Genomic DNA, 19,644 nt, shown 5'->3' with positions numbered 1-19,644 from the left:
GAGTGACGACATTCACTTTGGCCCTCATTCATCCTTTCTATCTCTCTCTCTAGCACTCACTCTATGAAACATGATTATTATAGTAACACTTATTGTATTGCCAATCCCTCTTTAAAGGTTACAGTTCAACCTTGTAAGTCATAATAATGCCAAACGGTGCAGATTATTGATCAGCCAAGTCGTCTTATTCTGTTCCTCTTTTATTAATGTCTGGTCAAACAAAATATAAACAGGATTCAAACCTTAACAATTGAGTCGACATGCACAGCGTTTACCGTGAATACGATCTCCGCGAATGTAGGTAAAATGTATTTAATTAAAAACTGCAAAGTTGGCTTTCAGCGCGCTGCGCTGTGAATTGAATCCTGGCCAAAATACTTATACAGACCATTATAGTCCAATTGTCCTGGACATTCTCTTAACCTGGACATTATGCACAACCTGCTATTTCATGTACATGCTCTAATCATCTGAGAATATAAATGTAACGGAGCCGGCATGGTCAACAACTATCAGCATTGTATAGGCTGCTGCACATCACATCCATACTACATAATCAGCTACACCGAGCAAAGGCCATTCATATACAGTCACAGTATTCCTCATTTTGTGTTTATAAAATGTGAAGTGTAGTCAACACAATGGCTGGTTTGACTAAAGAGTTTACCCATGGGTTTTCTCAACAAACAAACTTACAGATATAGGATCTTAATTTGATCACCCTGTTCTTGCAGGACAGTTTATGCACAGCAGGAAATGCAAACTTATAGTGTATTCAAGGTTTAAAAAGGCTTCTAAAGTTTGTAATGTCCACTTGAAAATTTCAGACTTGACTTGCCCTAACAAAAAATGTATCACCCCCTACAAAAATGTCCATTAATTATAATCCACACAATAATTCACATTTCCTGTTAATGCAGGATTATTTTCCCACTGTGAGAATATTGTCAAATTAAGATCCTGCATCTGTAGCAACATGTTCCAGGTCCCAGCCAGAGTTACAGCTCTGGCCAAGACACTGACTCTCTACCTCTCGTAGAACAGCAGGTGGCCTATAGTCAGGTATCTGCATGAGGCTGTGATGTCCACTGTGATGGGCTTTCTTCTCTATGTTGGAGATCTCTATGTTATGTTACAGTTTAGAGATCTCTATGTTAAATATCCATATACTTTATTGTGGGATCTCGTTGATAACTTAAGGCTATAGGCAGTTCTATGTTCTAGGTAGGCTTCATGGTTCCCTGGTYGGGAGCTATTGGATCTAGGTTGGACCTGTGGTTCTAGGTTGGCCCCTTCATGGTTCTAGGTTGGCCCCTATGTGGTTCTAAGTTGGCCCCTTCGTGGTTCTAAGTTGGCCCTCATGGTTCTAAGTAGGCCCTTGTGGTTCTCTGCTGAGGAACTGCTGTATCTCTTGGTCCAGCTCCTGGTTACGTCTCTGGGCCTCGTCTCGGCTGTGTTCCGCGTTCCTCAGCCGGATCTCCAGAGCGGACACACAGCGCTTCTCTGCGTCCAGAGCTGACTGCAGTTCTGCTACTGTGGCACTCAGCTCTTTGTTCCTCTGCTGCAGGCTGCATGACAGGGGAGAGGGGAGGAGATATTACTTATGAATGCAGAGTAAAGTATGTATTGGTCAGTGTGTGTGTGTGAGTGTGTGTTCGTGCGTGCGTGCGTGCGTGTGTGTGTGTGCGTGCATGCATTTATGTAATAATCTTACTAGTGTTGACATTTTGTCCTTTCCAATAAGATAGTGTCTGCGTCTCAAATAGCACCCAATTCCCTACAGTACATCATGTAAGGCATAGGGTGCCATTTAGGATGCAGACAGTATTCTTACCCCCAATATACAGACCTAGTACTGGGGTGCTCTGAGTTTCCCTGGCTGTCCTCCTGCTGGTCAGCCTTGCTGTCTGATTGGAGGGCTGAAGATGGAACCACAGCTGTACTGGCCTCTGTCTTCTTCTCAGGGGTCGTGGACTGAGACTTTTGCCGGGGGTCATTGCTGGGTTTGGAAGAGATGGCTGTGATGTCATCATAGGTGACTGTGATGTCACTTCCTCTCCTGGCCGTCCCTCTGTCCTCCCAGTCCTTCTGGGCGCCTCCGAACAGAGACGTCTTCTGCAGGTCCAGGATCTTAAAGATGTCCTCTGAGAGAGTCTTCTCTCCATTCTCCTCGCTGCTCTCCTGGATGCGGCTCCAGCGGTTCATAGCCTCCAGCTTGCCGGCCCTCCCGCTCCCCGGGACAGGGCAGTTCAAAGTAGGCAGGGTCTGGGTGCGTTTGCGGGGGCTTACAGACAAGGGGTCCAAGTCTGAGGATGAGAAGGGGGAGTGGGGCTGCTGGGGGATGGAGATGGTAACTGGCTCGGCCCCCAGGGTGTCTGTGTCCTCCTCCTCCTCCTCCTCTGGAGACTCTGATTGAAAGCCCTCACACTGCAGGGACATAGAGGATGTGGAATATAGCATAGACGACAAAACTAGAATGTGAGATTATATTTATATTGTTTAGCTTTATGCAATGCTTACTGGTATAATGTATCATAATACTGTATATTACTCACCACATTCACAGTATGAAACAATAGGAGAGCCTCTTTAAGGTTACATCCTAAATTGTGCCCTATTCCCTTTATAGTGCACWACTTTTGATTAGGGCCATATGGGCTGCGTTTGAAAATGTTATGTTGTTACCTCAGCAGACTCCCAGCCCACAAAGCTGCGTGGAGCACTGTTCTTCTTGCTCTCACTCTTCTTGCTGGGGGGTGAAGGAGCCACGTCTTTAGACGGAGGAAACAGAGCCTCATGCTGTCTGATCATCACTGTCATCAACTTCTGGATCTGAGGAGTACCTGGAGGAGACAGACAAGTATACAGTCTGTTAACACACAAACACTTCTGAAAGGTAAACATATAGTGAGGATAAAGAAACAATTTGTTGATATCAAATAAAATSAAATGAAGTTTTATTTGTCACATGAGCCGAATACAACAGGTGTAAACCTTACCGTGAAATGCTTACTTACAAGCCCTTAATCAAACAGTGCATCATGATTTGTATTTATTGTAGGTCAGTAAGGTCAGTTGGTCATTGCATCAAGCAGCAGCAGTATGTGAAAAATAAAAGTTAAATAAAATACTACCCTGTTACAGTATGCACTAAGAGGATCCTGACAGGCAGTAGTCTGGTCTCACCCGTCATCATAGTGATGGGGTCCTCGATCTGGGGCTTGAGCAGATTGATCCCAATGACCGTGGCCAGATTTTCAACACTCATCTTGTTCACCTTGGAGTTTTGCTGCACCTCAAATAAGAACCTGCAAAGAGAGGTTATGCAGCAAAGTCACTCACACCAGAAATATGTACTAATCAAACAACAAATGCTGTATGAGCAAGCTATAGATTAAATATTACAGTGTAGTTATCAAATTGCTTTTCAAATGTTTTGCAAGGAGCTTCAAACTACAGGTTCTATGAATTGTAATTCAATCAATTACCCTCTTATCCCCCTTATCCCCCTTACCCCCCTGATCTTTGGTTGTGTGACTGTAAGCTCACCTGCACATGTAGCTGAGGAGGTTATAGTTGGGTCTAGGAAGGAGGGTGATCTGCTTCTCCAGTCTTTCACGACCCTGAGCAAAYAGAGAGTTAGTAAGGCAAAACATTGATTCAGTTGGCCTACATAGGCTGCGTTTAAACAGGCAGCCCAATTCTGATATATTTTTCACAAATTGGTCTTTTGACCAATCAGATGAGCTCTGAAAAAGATGTGACCTGAAAAGATATGGTGTGATTGGTCAAAATACCAATTATTGGAAAAAATATATGAATTGGGATGTCTGTCTAAACGCAGCCATATAGTAATTGTGGCACAGTTGACAGAAATAGAGCTAAATTACAAATTGTACCGAAAAACAGTTTTTTATATGAATATTTGGCTATGGTCTTCGTTGAAAGGAAAAGAACACTTGACAGAAATAGAGCTAAATGACAAACTGTAGCAAAGAGAAAATGTGTAATTATAAGAATATTGGCTAAAGAATTAGTTTGTATTTATTCCTTTACAAGTTGACAGAAATGGTGCTAAATCACAAATTGTAGTGCAAAGGGTTTATTTTTGACAATATTTGCCTAAGGTCTACATTTAAGTAAATATTAGTTCCTACTGCAGCACTGTTGGGGTCCAGCATGGGGCTGCAGTCCAGGAAGTCTTGGTACTGTGTCCAAGGAACCACTGGCTCAGGCAGATCCCTTAGGTACAACTTCAACAACGACGCCACTGTGTGGACATCTGTGTCACTGCAGGGCACAAAACAGTCAAACAGTGCAAACTGTACACAGGCTATACAAGCGCAGCCACACACACTACCGCACATACACATGCAGTGCAACACACACACACACACACACACACACCACCCACACACACACACACACACAAACACACCAACAACACACACACACACACACACACACACACACACACACACACACACACACACACACGAACATACAGTCGTGCTGAGTGTATTGCTATTTTGTGTTGAATCCAGCTACAAAACAGTTTGTCCCCGTTTTCATTAATTTTGTCAATAGAGAGTTCAGTGTGAGCAGAAGGTTCTTATAAGACTGTTCACTGTGATGTTGACTAACGTTGCACTCCTCTTCTCTGTCAAGTTGGACAGGATGTGGTGTAAGCCACAGAGCACCGAGAGCAGAAGAAGTGTATCAGGCTTCTCTGCACTATCATCCTGACTGCATCTCTCTCATGTCTCTATGCAACCTTTAGAGACAGTACCCCATCTGCAATGATAATTGGTTCATTTGAGTTTTTATAAAAAGGGTGTAATAGTTATCTGTTTGTATATTGGGGCTCTAGCTCTGAGGCATCTCACCTGGGGAAGGAAGGTCTCTCTCCGGCGTTGAAAGCGTCCCTGAACTGTTTGACGGTGTTGTCTTGTCCCGGCAGTCTAAAGATGCCCTCCTCACTCAGTCCGTGTTCTCTGATGAATTCAGCACACTTCTGCACCAGGATGGGCACCATGTGGGGGCCAAACCGCTGCTCATAGGTCACAGTATCACCCAAGCTCTTGCCAAATATCGCTGAGGGGGTAAGAGAGCAGTTAGAGTAAGTCACATATTTTTTGTGGTTGAAATACTATCAGCGTTTATGATGCTGATAAAGATAGCACCTCTATCTAACTGCCTATTGGCATTCTCTCAATCTGGAGAATCAAAAACACGGTTTCTCAAGTTGTGGGTCGAGGCTCGAGACCCACTGGTCTGGTGGGTAGTGATGGCAGGCTCCTCATGCTTTGCGACCATGTAGGCCTACTGACCCGTGGCTAGAAACATTTGTATGGTTTATGTCATGGGCCCGAAGACAACTCCAAAAAGAGTTCTCGAACCAAAAGTCAAGGAAATAAGTTCAGATGTCACACTAGAGCCCTGCATTTTTCCTGATCATGTGATCCGACCAGGAAAAATATATCCTAGTTATACGCTGTTTTTCCGGGTCAAGTACCTTGGCCAGGGAAAACTCCTGTCTCTAAATATATTCAGCAAGCTATCTGTACCTCCACTAGAGGGTGCTCCAACCACCCTGCGCAGCGTGCGGACCCACTCATCCATCTCACTGTGGGAGTTGGCCATGAGAATGTAGGGGCACCGCTCCCGATCACCACTGCTGCCTGGAATTCACAGAGATACAGAGAGGGTATGACCAACACACTAGGATACATCATACATAGATGGGTCTTTAGAGAGAGAGAGTGAGAGATGGTGAGACGGAGGGACAGAGAGAGGGTGAAAGAAAGATAGAGAGATCAAGTGGAAAAGGGAAAGAGAGAGAGAGCGTGACAGAGAGAGACAGAGCGAAAGAGACCAGAGACAGTCTTCTGCTTACGCGGCATGATCTCAAACAGGAATTTCCCTAGGTCATCTTGGTTCAGTGGGAGCTCATTTACTTTACTGAACCTCAGTTGGATGACTCCCTAGGGACAGAGGGGCAGACAGGCACTGACATCTTAGTAAATAACACATACATGCTACAGGAAACACAGGAAATTACTTCAATAAAGATGGAAACATGCTAACTGAATATTGACAGCAGTAGTGTTGTTTGGATGCTTAAAGGTCCCTGAGTTTTTCCTAACGATATGACCAGATCAGGAAACGCCAGTAAAGGATAGCTAGTGGCCCATCTCTCACCTGGATACTCCCCTCCTTTTCATCTTTATGGTAGGTCAGTGTGCTCCCTCTCAGCACAAAGTAACGCAGCTGCCAGTTCTTCACGATGGACCTCTGTTTCCTCAGCCAGCCGGCCTTCAGTGGCCTCTCCATGGACCTGGTGTTGGAGCCGGGCGAGCCTGACCCAGGGCTGCCCTCTCCAGGCATCACACTCTTAGACCGCGCTGCAGCAGAGTGGAAACAAACACACCAGACTGTTAAAGACAGCCTTAAGAGACTCTTTACTAAACACAGGCAGGATGTCAACAAGGCTCTCAACATCCGTCAAGTCAGGTCTTCCTCTTTTATTGATTTGAATATGCATCAATCTGACATTTGCAGTAGATAGAAGTCAGTGTGTGCGGCTGTGTGCAGGGCTGCAGGCTGAAACTTGACAAGTGTATTTTTGTCCTCCTTGTGTGTGGTGGCATGGCAGGATACAGCTGCCTCAATCTGACCTGTCAAGGTACATGCTATCATAAATTCTTGCTGTGATTGTTCAGTGGATGGAAAATAGCGAACAACAAATACACTGGGCCTTCAACAGTAAAGTGCACTGGAGGAAAGAGCAAATCAGGAACAATAATACAGTTTGGTCTCAACTCAGCCTGGTCTCATAGACTAGACGTAATATAGTAAATATTCAAATTAGTATGATATGTTATGTTTGGTATGGTTACATAGCACAGATGGTTACTTAAGGCAAAAACAAAAGTAGGGTGGTTGGTCGGGGTGGATGGGTAGGCATATAACCTGAACATCTAGCAAACCAAACGTTGCTAACGTTAGCCTGCTAACTTTTGCAAATTCGTAACATATATTATATATAAAATAATATGAATTGTAATTCATAGCACATCATATGAAATGGGTGATGAACATCGACAAATTAATACATACCATATGAAACAAGGTTGAGTCATTTGTCCATGTTTGGGTTTCTTTACCCTTTACTAAAAGGCCATCCATTGCTCAGCAACATCCTGACTGTCTTAGTCGTCTGTGTTTGATGTCAGAGAAGAACATGAGAGAGAAAAAAATAATCGTATGAAGAAAGGATGGAAATGGAGGTAAAGTTGTAGGCTACGTGTCACACCAATAACGTTTGCCTGCCAGAGTGCTTTGCGAACCGAGTGCAAACAGATTTTATATTTAGAATCCCACGAAAATGTCAGCAGACTGCTGAAAGATCAGCAGATGAACTGGAGCTCCACATTCAGTGGGATGTGTGCGACCCAAAGTCAGTGGGGAATCTTGAGGGACTTCTTTTAAAAGTTTTTTTTTTAATGTATGCTCTTCTGATTTCATTGCTTCCGTTTGTGTTGGAAAGCTAAGAGTTAATTCTGAAGAGAAAAGAATATCCAATCAGGAATTTTCTTTGGTGGTCTCTGGGAAGAAAAATCGAGCTAGTTCAGTCAGCCACTGGCTAGGCTTTCAGAAGCTGGAGAGAAGGACTCTGCCATTAAATTGTATTAGACAGTGGAATAAACCAATCATATTTAGACTTGCAATGGGTGGCGTCGTTTAAAATTTATAAAAAGGCCTTCTGGAAGGCCTAGACATGTCACTACTGACTGGGAGCCAACAGTGAGCAGTAGCCTAGTTTTCCCATGCTTTTGTTTGACAATGGGGTGGCTGTAGCAGGTGTTATCGAGGAGGATGTGTTGGCTAATTTGTTGGCATTGCCCTTATCAAGGCTAACTTTCTACGAGAAGTTAAATGTTGTGCAGAGGGGGTGGCCAACACCAGCACTACCCTGATTGGTGCAATGTGGAAAGAGCTTGGAAAGGCATTTTCAAGCTAACAATTATGAGCCCTATCTATGGATGACCGGGTGTGAGCAAATCAGGAAACTGTACTGCTGGGATTGTCTACTCTTCAGAACTTACAAAACGTCAACCTGGGCCAGTAATGGTTTCAAAGACCTACCAAGTTTTACGAAGTCAACTCTGCACCACCAAGACTCAACTTCACACCTGCAAGCTACGGTGAGTTCAAAAACATTTGGGGGCACAAGAGTAGACATTCAGCTTAACGAACAGCTGCGTAGAGAGACTCTTTCTCACAACGATGAAGTCAGGCAGAACAGGGAYATTCTGGCCAAAGTAGGCTACGTGGCACAGGATGGAGAGAGAAAGCGATGGACGGAGTGACACAGACGGTGGCACCATAGGTTGCCGGAGAGATTAGACTGATTGCGATTGAGAGCTACTGCATCATCACTCGAAGGCCCCTACCTAGAACTCAGACCCTTTGGTCAAAAGGCTCTGGATGAACCTTCACACAGTGATGTATGAGACACAACACCCTCTGGAAAGATGGACACAGACCTTTGAGGAACTAGACAGAGGACCTCCTAGACCCAYTAGACCCATGGAACCGGAAATAAATGTTCAAATTCTCCATCAAGCCCAGCTGTTTTAGGTCAAGTTGAATAATGTTAAATGAATGAGACTTGATTGAACTGTGCAGCACTCACAGGATTATGAAGTTCCAAATGATCTCAATGACGTTCTGAAGAAAAAGTGAATGTTGAACCCTAGTTAAATAAAGGTAAAATTATAAAATAAAATTTTWAAAACGCTAGATACCAAGGATGCATCCCAAATGGCACCCTATTCCCTATGGGGCACTACTTTTCACCAGAGACCTATGGGCCCTGGTCAAAAGTAACGCACTGAATAGGGTGGCAACTTTAGCAGTTCAAATGACAGAAAACACTTGCCCCAGTCAGCTGTGTAACTGTACATTTAAATTCTGTGTATATATTTCTTATGCCTAGCTATGGAATGCCATTGACATTTATAGTAGTGTACTGGTGTAAGGAAAAATACAGTAGTGATGTAGATAAGTACATCAGGCCTTCTCACATGGTCTCTCTCTCTCTTGCTCTCTCTCTCTCTCACACACACACACAAGTAGTGTGCGGGTCAGCTGTTTGTTCACTTGGGTGAACAAAATTGCGGATAACCCATCTGAAACCGCCCGACTATATGTGATAAAGTGAAAATCTGAGGCCCACACCTGATCCTAACCCGCTAATATAGAAACGGTGCTGTAGGCCACAGTCAGAGACGGCAGAAACATTTTTGGACAGGGGGTGCAGATTCTTTGTTGTTGCCTGATTTAGATGTGTTTCTGCTTATAATTTCCGACATTTTGATAGGCTATTTGTTAGTCAACTTGTCTATAATTAGATACATGCAGCTTCTCTTCTGTCATACAGTATGTTTCCTTATAAGCCTGAATAAACCCTTGCTCACCAGAATAATGTCATAAATCGGTAGAATATATTATTCAATATACTAGTTGACATCGATAACAAAGATCTTTAGGGAGAAAATGCAAAAAATCTGAAAATTATTTCTGTGCAAGATTTCCAAATGACATCAATTTGACCGGTTGGTTGTAAGGAAATAGAAAGCAGTGAAAACGACCCAACATGTTTCTGATAAGATTTCAGTTCGGCTTGGATGCATATTTTATGTAGTTGAAATACTATCAGCTTTTATGATGCTGATAAAGATAGCACCTCTATCTAACTGCCTATTCGCATTCTCTCAAGATGCCGAAAGAAATATATCATATTTCTCCAGTCCTGTTCCAGAGTCCAAAATTAGCCTACATTTGGTGTATCAATTCACAGTAAGAAAAGCTTAATTCTGCAGGAGTTAATATTAAGGCAATGTGACAGGTTTTAGACCTACAGTCTGTGTCCAGATTTCAGTTTCCATTTAACCCATCTGAACAGTAGGCTACAGTTCCCTTGACGTACCATAAGCCTATTTGAAGTCCCCGTCTTGTGACTGTCTAATTTGTGTACCGCCTCATAATCATCACATAAAGGCACTGCTATCAACCTCTTTTACCACTTCACCAAATATTTCACAAACATTACTTTTCTGGCCTCTGTGGATCAATGTTAACTTTTTCTGCCCGTTGGCAGTCTATTTGACGTGTGTACAGCTTAGACTTACACACTAATGCCAGATAGCATAAAATAATGAAAGAAAAACCTCAATGTAGCCTATAGGTATAAATTGCACAAGAATGATACATTTATGGATTTTTTAAGTTATAGTTTTCTCTTTATTCAACCCGCCTGTCACGATCGTCGTAATGAGGCAGAGTGGACCGAGGCGCAGCGTGATAGAACGACATCTTCCTTTTATTATGAAGACGAACAAAAACAACCGTGAAGCTATTCAAACAAATAGTGCTGACACTAAACACTACACATAGACAATTACCCACAAAAGCCTACTGCCTATGGCTGCATTAAATATGGCTCCCAATCAGAGACAATGAATGACAGCTGTCTCTGATTGAGAACCATTCAGGCAACCATAGACTTACCTAGACACCTACACTCAACACAAACCCATACACTCTACCAAAACCCCCTATACCATACAACCACCCCAGACGAGACAACTATACACAAACATCCCCCCTGTCACACCCTGACCTAACCAAAATATTACAGAAAACAAAGATAACTAAGGCCAGGGCGTGACACCGCCACCCACCCACCGCCACCCACCCACCCTTCATCACACAATATTTCATGACCCTAAACCTGCCCACCCCGTAGATATAACCGTGGGGACGGCAGATTATGAGTCAACCCACGCATCACTAACACATACACACACTACCGGTAATGTATATATGAAATACAATAAAATATCTATGGACATATTGTCCATTCATTTATATTGGATAGACCATATGGATAAAGAGAAAATAGCCTAATTAATGAAAACATTATCTAATCAACAATGACATAATAGGCAATTAACTCTGCAGCTCTTCCAACTATTGACTTTTTTCACAACTGCCACCACAAAGACATATGACATAGTAAAATAAATAAACGGGTGTCAAAATATAAAGGATATTTCATGCTGAAACCCAACGGAAATACCAAAGGTATTCACTAAGTTGATGGGTTATATTTAGGATCATGTTTTACAGCTTTGTCATTCAATTTTTTTTATATTAAAATAATCTTATTTTGTTAATTTACACATTTTACATGTTATGAAAATTCCATAAAATCCTTGAAAGTTTCCAAAATTCTGGTAGTATATTGGTAAACTTCCAYAGTTACCGGTAATACACCCTTCCTTTGCAAGCCTACTCACAGCTACTGTTCTGGCATTTCATCAGCTTCCTGCTGAAAGCACCACAGAGCACAGAGGAAATCAAAAACGCCTTACTGCCACTGGAGTAGCAGAAACACCCACAGCTCTGACGAAATTAGCCTCATGGAAAAATGTGTAGAATAGCATGAGATTAGCTATAAAACTACACATTCCTCTCTGCCCCATGGCAAAATGTGTAACAGCAACATTTTCTTTCAGCCACATGGAAAAATGTGTAGAATAGCATGTGAATAGCTATAAAACTGCACATTTTTCTCTTTGGCCCATGGCAAAATATGTAGAATTGCAGGAAATGATCTGCTAATAATGTAATGGCTTTAGCATTTATAATGTAATAAATTGCCAATAATGCAATAAATATGCGGAATGCATAACGCCTCACACAGGAAGCGCCGCAGGTCCTAATRCAGGCACTTGTCATCTCCCGTCTGGACTACTTCAACTTGCTGTTGGCTGGGCTTATCCAGAATGCTACAGCCCGCCTGGTGTTCAACCTTCCCAAGTTCTCTCATGTCAACCCGCTCCACCACACACTCCACTGGCTTCCAGTCGAAGCTCGTATCCACTACAAGACCATGGTGCTTACTTACGGAACAGCAAGAGGAACTGCCCCTCCCTACCTTCAGGCTCTGCTCAAACCTGACACCAAAACCTGAGCACTCTGTTCTGCCTCTGGTCTCTTGGCCCTCCCACCCCAGCACCAGCACCAGCTCAGCTCAGTCCAAGCTCTTCTCTGTCCTGGCACCCCAATGGTGTAACCAGCTTCCCCCTGAAGCTAGGACAGCAGAGTCCTTGCCCATCCTCCGAAAACATCTGAAATACCAAACGTATCTTAAATAATCCCACAGCACCCACAATCGCACCCCCCACCTCACACACAGTTGTGAATAAAAAAATAAAATATATATTACATTACAAAGTGGATAAAACAAAACAAGTTAATCAACAGTGTAATAATTTAAACCAATAACAACCATTCATTAATGGAATGCATATTAAGTGTTACACACTTGAACACTTTTAATTTGCATCCATTGCCACAACAGACTTGCAAAATGTGTTACTATTGCACTTCCATTCAAACATCCAGTGTCATTAGAGAGAAAAAACAACAACAATCCTCAATTTGAAGACACACCTTGCAGTCATGTGTAGCCAAATTCTAATGATCACAAAAATATTCAAGAAGAGTTTCAATCCTCCTTATCCCAGGATTTACCAGGCTACTTTGACTTAAAGAGTGGAGATCGAACCAGACTCATGTCAGACAGACAGACAGACAGGCAGGCAGACTCACCGATTCACACACTCACAGACTGATTGACTGACTCACTCACTCACTCACTCACTCACACTTAACCCATAGATGTGGTAAACAGGTCAATCGAACTCGACCAAAACAATGGATTTGCCAAGGAAACGCATGGCGGAAAGGTCCGTGGGGGATATATCCAGTCTCCTCATTGCCCCCCAGCAAAATTGGCCAACATTTAGGCTGTTTATATGTGTATTTCACACTATGTTGAGGTAAAAATCGGTGTATAATGCTTATATGGATGTCAACCCCAGCACATGTTTATGTCATCGTTACCAATCAATTGCATTACAGTTAAAAATGACTGACTACCACCACCGATTTCTGTATGCTAGCTATGCTAACCAGTTTAAACGAACAGGGGTTAGCATTAGGCAGTCACTGCTTCTAAACCTGAAAAGGGACAACTTCTACATTTTATGAAGTGAAAACAGCCAAATATATCCAAATCAGACTTAAGTAACAACAATGTGGGCCTGTTACAATTCATAAATCATGACGGATTTGACGAATATCAAATATCCGATTTTTTGAATAAGCGCCAATCTGGTCATTGGAACGTCTGCGTTCCATTGACTCCTTTACCACATCTATCGGCCCAAGGCCAAAATCTGTTTTTTAGACTACTTTCATTTATCTGCCTTTACAGTCCTCTTATGACCCTCACATATGGAAATGTTACACGTTTTCTTTTTCAAATAGTACAAGAAGCATTTTAATACAAACTTGCCTTCGTGGCTCCATTTGACATATGTTCTGTAGATATGACAACATGTTGGGATTATCTGTAGTATCTAAGTGTGTCGGGAATTGCCACGATTCCAAATGCCACGATTGCCAAATGCCACGATCTCCTCACTTATGTCTGCTGGGAAAGATGAGTATGGCCCCTCCAACATTAGTCCACTGGTTTCATTAACTGTCCAGTTATAGTCCTTTATTAATATCAAATAAGGAATCAGGAATGTGGTATGGTGTGTAGTCAGCTATTACTGAAGCATGACACTTGATATGCATAAATAAAAGACAGGGAATTTAGTTATTGTATTTTTTATAGGTTGTTATTACATTATTGGTTAAAGTTATTACACTATTCAGGATACTGTTTTAACCCACTTCATAATATCATAATTTACTCAATAAATGATTGCCAATTTATTAAATTATGCTTATTATATTATGCTGATGTGCATCCAGTATAACCTACTAAAACTCTAAATAGAAGTATCCACATTGTTTTCACTGACTCATGTTGATGACAACTGCAATATTCCACTGATAGTTATAGCATGAATTAATTTGCATGCCATATAAGGTTATGTACTGTACTTCTGTATTCACATGGACTCACTATTATAGGTGCACCGCCTCACCTGTAATCAGGTGTACGATCCTGCTGGAAGCCAAGGCCGTGGACCACAATCACTGCTAAACACACTAATATAACCAAGTCTGAGAATAACATTGCCACAGTCAACCTCATGTCACACCCACAGGTCCAGTCTCTTTACCTAGAGGCCTGTTACACACACATACTGTACACTAGTGTACAATGCAACTGGTCATAGAACAAACCGACTTACACAAATGCAATGACACCTAAGAATAGCTTTATGTTCAGTTTAACAACCAGTAACTTACCTATTCTGGCGGTTTCAGCTTTGAGGGTGCTGAAGTCCCAGTTCCGAGGTAGCTTGAGAGACATTCTCCCTCCTTCATAGGAAAGGTCAGTGTCTTCACTTCACAACAAAAACGCACGCACGTACTCACATACACACAGCACACACACATCCATTAAGGGTTTTGCTGTAAATCTCCTGTCTGTCAGTCACACTAAAACTGTTCTGTATCTGACTTCCTACTTCCTGTATAGATATTAATCTTATTTTTTTTCAAAACGTCAAAACACATTGTTTCTTGTCCCTTTCTACTTCTCTGTAGATACATGTTCTGCTATTCTAATAGTCCACTGTATGTTCTCCTATCTCCATGTAGGTATAGCATTAGGTGCTCCATGATCGAAGGTTTCAAATGACCTAAAATTCAAAAGTGTCACTAAGCCATTAGTCTCCTTGCGTTCTCTCTCAGGGGAAGTGGGTTCATTTCATGGTTGCAGTCTCTTCAAGCTGTGGCAATGATGCTTACAGGCAACATACAGCCAATGAGTTCACAGACACACATTTACCCTTTTCCTTTTATTGTCATCTAACATATGAACAAGATATTTACTGAAAGACCAAGCACATTTTCTGGCATTATCAAAAATGTTTCCTAAATCAAATACAATTTAACACATATCATTGCACAATATACGATAATAATAAACAAAAATCATAAAATATCAATATCTATCAGAGCAAAAGCAAACCAACCAGAGTAGACCCAGAGGAGAAACGTATGCGTGAACAGCCAAACACAGCAGATCTCCATACATTCCATAATGTCCTGGATAACTTGATAAGATTCCTAACATACTAAAATAGAACTGTGTAATAGGAAATTTCACAGCGGTAGCCTATTATGCAGAGAATATGTCTGCTCAATATTATGATTAACCTCTTGGTGAGGGAAAATCTCATTTCTGTAAGAGCAAATTGCTAAGGAGGAATAATGATCCCCATTTCCCCCATAAGTAGTTTCAAGTTAACCTTAGGAGATGGAATGTTATCAAACAGCAGTGATGCAGAAGGTATAATCTTGCTGCTTTTACATGTAAGTGCAATACTGGCAGATGCTCAATTTAATAGACCAAGGAGGATAACACAAAAATGATATATTTTAAACTTTAGCACACTCAAGTGGCAGCTATCCATAATACTGACATGGAACTGGCACAAAACTGTTATTACCGCCAATGAAGTCCAAGGAAAATGTACCACCATTCTCACTGGTTGGTTTCCAATATTCCACTTGTTGGCTTCTGACAACTTCTATCAATGCCTCTATCATCTACACAGCATGAGACATTACAATAGGTTCCCTCTCTTGAATGCAGCACAAAGTTACCACAGATAGTTTCCATAGACCGACAACAGCCAATATCTGGAAATTCAAAACTAGCTAATGCACCTGATACCACAGCAATAAGAGATAAAATAGTGACAAACACATTAAATATGTCCAATACTGCCTGAATATTTCTCTGAACATTAGCTAAGTAAATCTGTGAGTTATGTAATGTAAAAACTGAAGGATATATAGATAATATAATTTCCAAAACAGCTAGATTAGTATGATATAATAATATAATATTGAAAATCAAAGGTGAGTTTAATACCAGTAGAGTATACAAGTCAACATAGTAATAAAAATAAGAAAGGTAAGTTAAAGACTGACAGGATCTCAAATAATTATCACAAAAAAATATAGGAAAAATGTGCTTATGGAAGTAGGCATTTCAAGGAGTAGAGCTGCATGGTTTTTGGACTGTATAGAAGTTTCGCTCTATTATGTGGCCTTCCATATTAGGGTCATGTCTAGACGAGATACAGCTTTTGTCCCAAATAGTTTTTGTTGTTGTTGCTAACCGTAACCCTACACTTTTCCCAACCTTAACCTGGAAAATGATTTATCCTAATCTGCTGCGTAAATTCTTGTAACCTGCTACGAGGTCAATTTTGACAAAAGCTATATCCCATCTAGACAAAACCCCATCTTAGTGGAGCTACATGACATGGATGGTGAGGATGTGAAGCACAGAGAGATGATGATAGTGGAGGTGCAGATCACCCAATCCCAAACATACCTCTATGGCTTTATAGTGAACAGATTTCGTATGAACTCTCCTCACTGTAACTATTGGACCCTGCATGGACATTTCACATCCTACATTGATACTTCATATTGCTTTGTCTTTTACTGTTACAGAATAGAATCACAGAATAGATGTGTTAGCTATGATACTTAATCCGACATTAAAAACATTATTGGCAGAAACTGAGGTATCTTTTCATTATTGGGGTGGCAGGTAGCCTAGTGGTTAGAGCGTTGAACTTGTAACCAAAAGGTTGCAAGATCAAATCCTGAGCTGACAAGGTAAAAATCTGCCCCTGAACAAGGCAGTTAACCCACTGTTCCTAGGCTGTCATTGAAAATAAGAATTTGTTCTTAACTGACTTGCCTAGTAAAATAAAGGTAAAATAAAAATCTGTGTAGCTAATTATTGCTCATGAGCCTTAGATTTCAAGCATTTCACTACACCCACAAAAACATCTGCTAAATATGTGTATGCAAACAATAAAATTTGATTTTAACATTTGATTTGGATTGATTAAGTAAGACGTAGGCTACTCCAAAAATCTAATTTCAATAATGTACCACGTTGAACATTTATCCGTCTATGAATGGCAGTGGATTCTTTACATACACAATTTGATCCCAATCTGGAGTTACAGTAGACGTATGGCATCAATGGATGATCGTTTGTACAGAAAATCAGTATTGGGTCATACTGTATGTGATTAGGCAGAGTGAAAGAGGTGACAGTTTGTACAATATTTCAGATTTGGGCCCTATGTGATCAGGCAGAGTGCTGAGATAATCTGTATGTGGGTCAGTCACAGCTTGCCACAGGCCCATCTCTTTAATTAAACACATCATTCCCTCAATTTTCCATAAGTCATAGATAGATGAGCATCTGGGACCATATTCATAAAGCATCTAAGAGTAGGAGTGCTGATCCAGGATCAGCTCCTCCCTGTCCATATAATGTATATCCACTATGATCTTAAAGGCTAAACTGATCCTAGATTACTTATACTCAGAGGCCCTGGTTTCCCCACTAACAACCTCAATGACATATCCTTACACTCAGATTGGTCTATAGATTGGTCCCTGTAAATGAAGATGATGAAACAGAGATCAACCAAGGACAAGAGTTTAACCATTTATGTTGGATGTGACCACAAAATGAAAGTCACTTGGTGGTAATCTCACAATGGCAACAAGAGGAAAAACATCAACAGCATTAAAAGTAGCTTAACAAAATCTGTGAGATTGTCAGTGATTTTGGTACTGTGTATTACTACTGGCTTATTATGAGCCGTCCTCCCCTCAGCAGCCTCCTGTTACTGATTGTTCGCAACCCACAGGAGGGATGTGTAACGACGAGCACTATCTGTGAGCCTGGTTGCATCCTAAATGGCACCCTATTCCCTTTATAGTGCACTACTTTTGACCAGGGCACATAGTGCTCTGGTCTCAAGTAATACACTACACTGAGTATACCAAACATTAGGAACACCTTCCTAATATTGAGTCGTATCCTTCACTACAGTCCCATAGCTTTGGACACTGAACAGACAGCATGATCCCTTCACCCCACCATCCTGGTGCTTTCTATACAACATTCTGTAACAGTTGAACAAATCTGCCGCTTAGCAGAAGTTTACAAATATATATTATACCAGCAACAAAATAGATATACCGGTAACAAAATAGATAGCGCCTGGTGGCCATTTGTAACTATGTATTCATCCATTACAATAGCTGATGTAAACAACATGGGTGGATTGTGTCCCATCTCACATTCCTATGAGAACCTCAGCAGTGGCAGTCAGAGCCAGAAATAAAGAGTAGTGTATAGCATTTATAGAGATCTATATATAAACACAGTACCAGTCAAAAGTTTGGACACACCTACTCATTCCAGGGTTTTCCTTCATGTTTTGGGATGAGTTGGACCACAGTGTGAAGGAAAAGCAGCCAACAAGTGCTCAGCATATGTGGGAACTCCTTCAAGACTGTTGGAAAAGCATTCCTCATGAAGCTGGTTGAGAGAATGCCAAGTGTGCAAAGCTGTCATCAAGGCAAAGGGTGGCTACTTTGAAGAATTTGTTTAACACTTTTTGGGTTACTACATGTTTCCATATGTGTTATTTTATAGTTTTGATGTCTTCACTATTATTCTACAATGAAGAAAATAGGAAAAATAAGGAAAAATCCTTGAATGAGTAGGTGTGTACAAACTTTTGACTGGTACTGTATTTAAGACTCTGGTGGCAGTCATCCACCGTAAACTGAAAGGACCCTTCACAGATCGTCATCTCTGATAACGGAACTTGATTGGAAAATAAATAACCCAAATAACCACAGCTGAAACCCTGATGTCCAACTCCCACACCAAAAGGAGATCACAATAGTTTTACATTAAGTTTAACATTAAGGCAGACAGTTGCGTAGTAGAATATTAAATGGCAATGAAATATATTGTAAAATACATTCCTATACTATTCCTTTTGTCATTTTACACTTTCAAACATGTATTCTATTGCTCCTAGGGAATGTTTTACCCTTAACCTCCATTTTGTAACAATAATGATAGTCAATAATCCATAGTGGTGTTTTGCTCCCAATTTAGACAGTCCACTTCCTAGAACGGTGTGAATGAAGCTACAGGTGAAGCATGAGTGTCTACAATGGCACCCTGTTCCCTATATCAGGGTTCCRCAACTGGCGGCTCGCTAGCCGCATTTGTCCCATGGGCAAAGTTTGGGGGGGGCATAAGACTAAAAACACCAGCAAATCAGTGATTTTAGTTTTGGAAATATATGTGATCTTATACAAATGTAAGCAAGGTTTTAAATTATTATGTTTTAGTCAAATATTATATCTGCTTTGGCTTCTTGCGGTCAATTTGCAGTCTACAAATTATTTGTAATTATCTTCCGGCCCCCTGACCAGCCGCGGCTGAATCTTGTTGATGATGCCTTGGGCACATAGGGCTATGGTCAGAAGTAGTGCACTATGTAGTAAATAGGGTACCATTTGGGACGCACTCCATGGTAACYGAGACAGAAACACACCGGTATGCAGCATGACGTGCCAATAGCAGAGTGAACCTCTACCGGGTAAAATTCACATTGACTATACAAAACAGGGATACAACGGAAGATTTCTATGTAAAAACTCAACCACACATATTATGTAATAGGTGGGGCGGCA

At 41.3% G+C, this 19,644-nt stretch overlaps 1 protein-coding gene across 2 annotated transcripts; it reads right to left on the bottom strand.

Annotated features, from left to right (window-relative positions):
• Positions 1-1,329: 1,329 nt before the first annotated feature.
• On the bottom strand, positions 1,330-14,737 carry LOC111957755 (rho GTPase-activating protein 25). 2 transcript variants are annotated; one of them, XM_023978734.2, is made up of 12 exons: positions 14,344-14,548; positions 7,120-7,219; positions 6,202-6,404; positions 5,897-5,984; positions 5,568-5,681; positions 4,887-5,094; positions 4,158-4,290; positions 3,550-3,623; positions 3,187-3,308; positions 2,686-2,843; positions 1,850-2,427; positions 1,330-1,568 (listed from the first exon to the last, which is right to left on the bottom strand). In XM_023978734.2, the coding sequence occupies exons 3-12, from the start codon at positions 6,385-6,387 to the stop codon at positions 1,367-1,369; spliced, it is 1,863 nt and encodes a 620-aa protein (XP_023834502.1). In that variant the 5' UTR covers positions 6,388-6,404; positions 7,120-7,219; positions 14,344-14,548; the 3' UTR covers positions 1,330-1,366. The 2 variants fall into 2 exon arrangements, with proteins under 2 accessions (XP_023834502.1, XP_023834501.1); XM_023978733.2 differs by lacking the exon at positions 7,120-7,219 and having other exon boundaries at positions 14,344-14,737.
• Positions 14,738-19,644: the final 4,907 nt, after the last annotated feature.

Source organism: Salvelinus sp. IW2-2015, linkage group LG33 (genome assembly GCF_002910315.2).
Source record: "Salvelinus sp. IW2-2015 linkage group LG33, ASM291031v2, whole genome shotgun sequence".
Lineage (NCBI taxonomy): Eukaryota > Metazoa > Chordata > Actinopteri > Salmoniformes > Salmonidae > Salvelinus > Salvelinus sp. IW2-2015.
This window is presented reverse-complemented; position numbering and strand designations above follow the sequence as displayed.

What these genes read in the sequence shown, in the direction of transcription:
- LOC111957755 (XM_023978733.2), bottom strand. Translation starts at nt 14,407, where the DNA reads ATGTCTCTCAAGCTACCTCGGAACTGGGACTTCAGCACCCTCAAAGCT. An exon ending in TGGAGCACCCTCTAGTGGAG is followed by an intron (nt 5,095 to 5,567) that starts GTACAGATAGCT and finishes TTACCCCCTCAG; the next exon opens with CGATATTTGGCAAGAGCTTG. An exon ending in CCCCATCACTATGATGACGG is followed by an intron (nt 2,844 to 3,186) that starts GTGAGACCAGAC and finishes TGTCTCCTCCAG; the next exon opens with GTACTCCTCAGATCCAGAAG.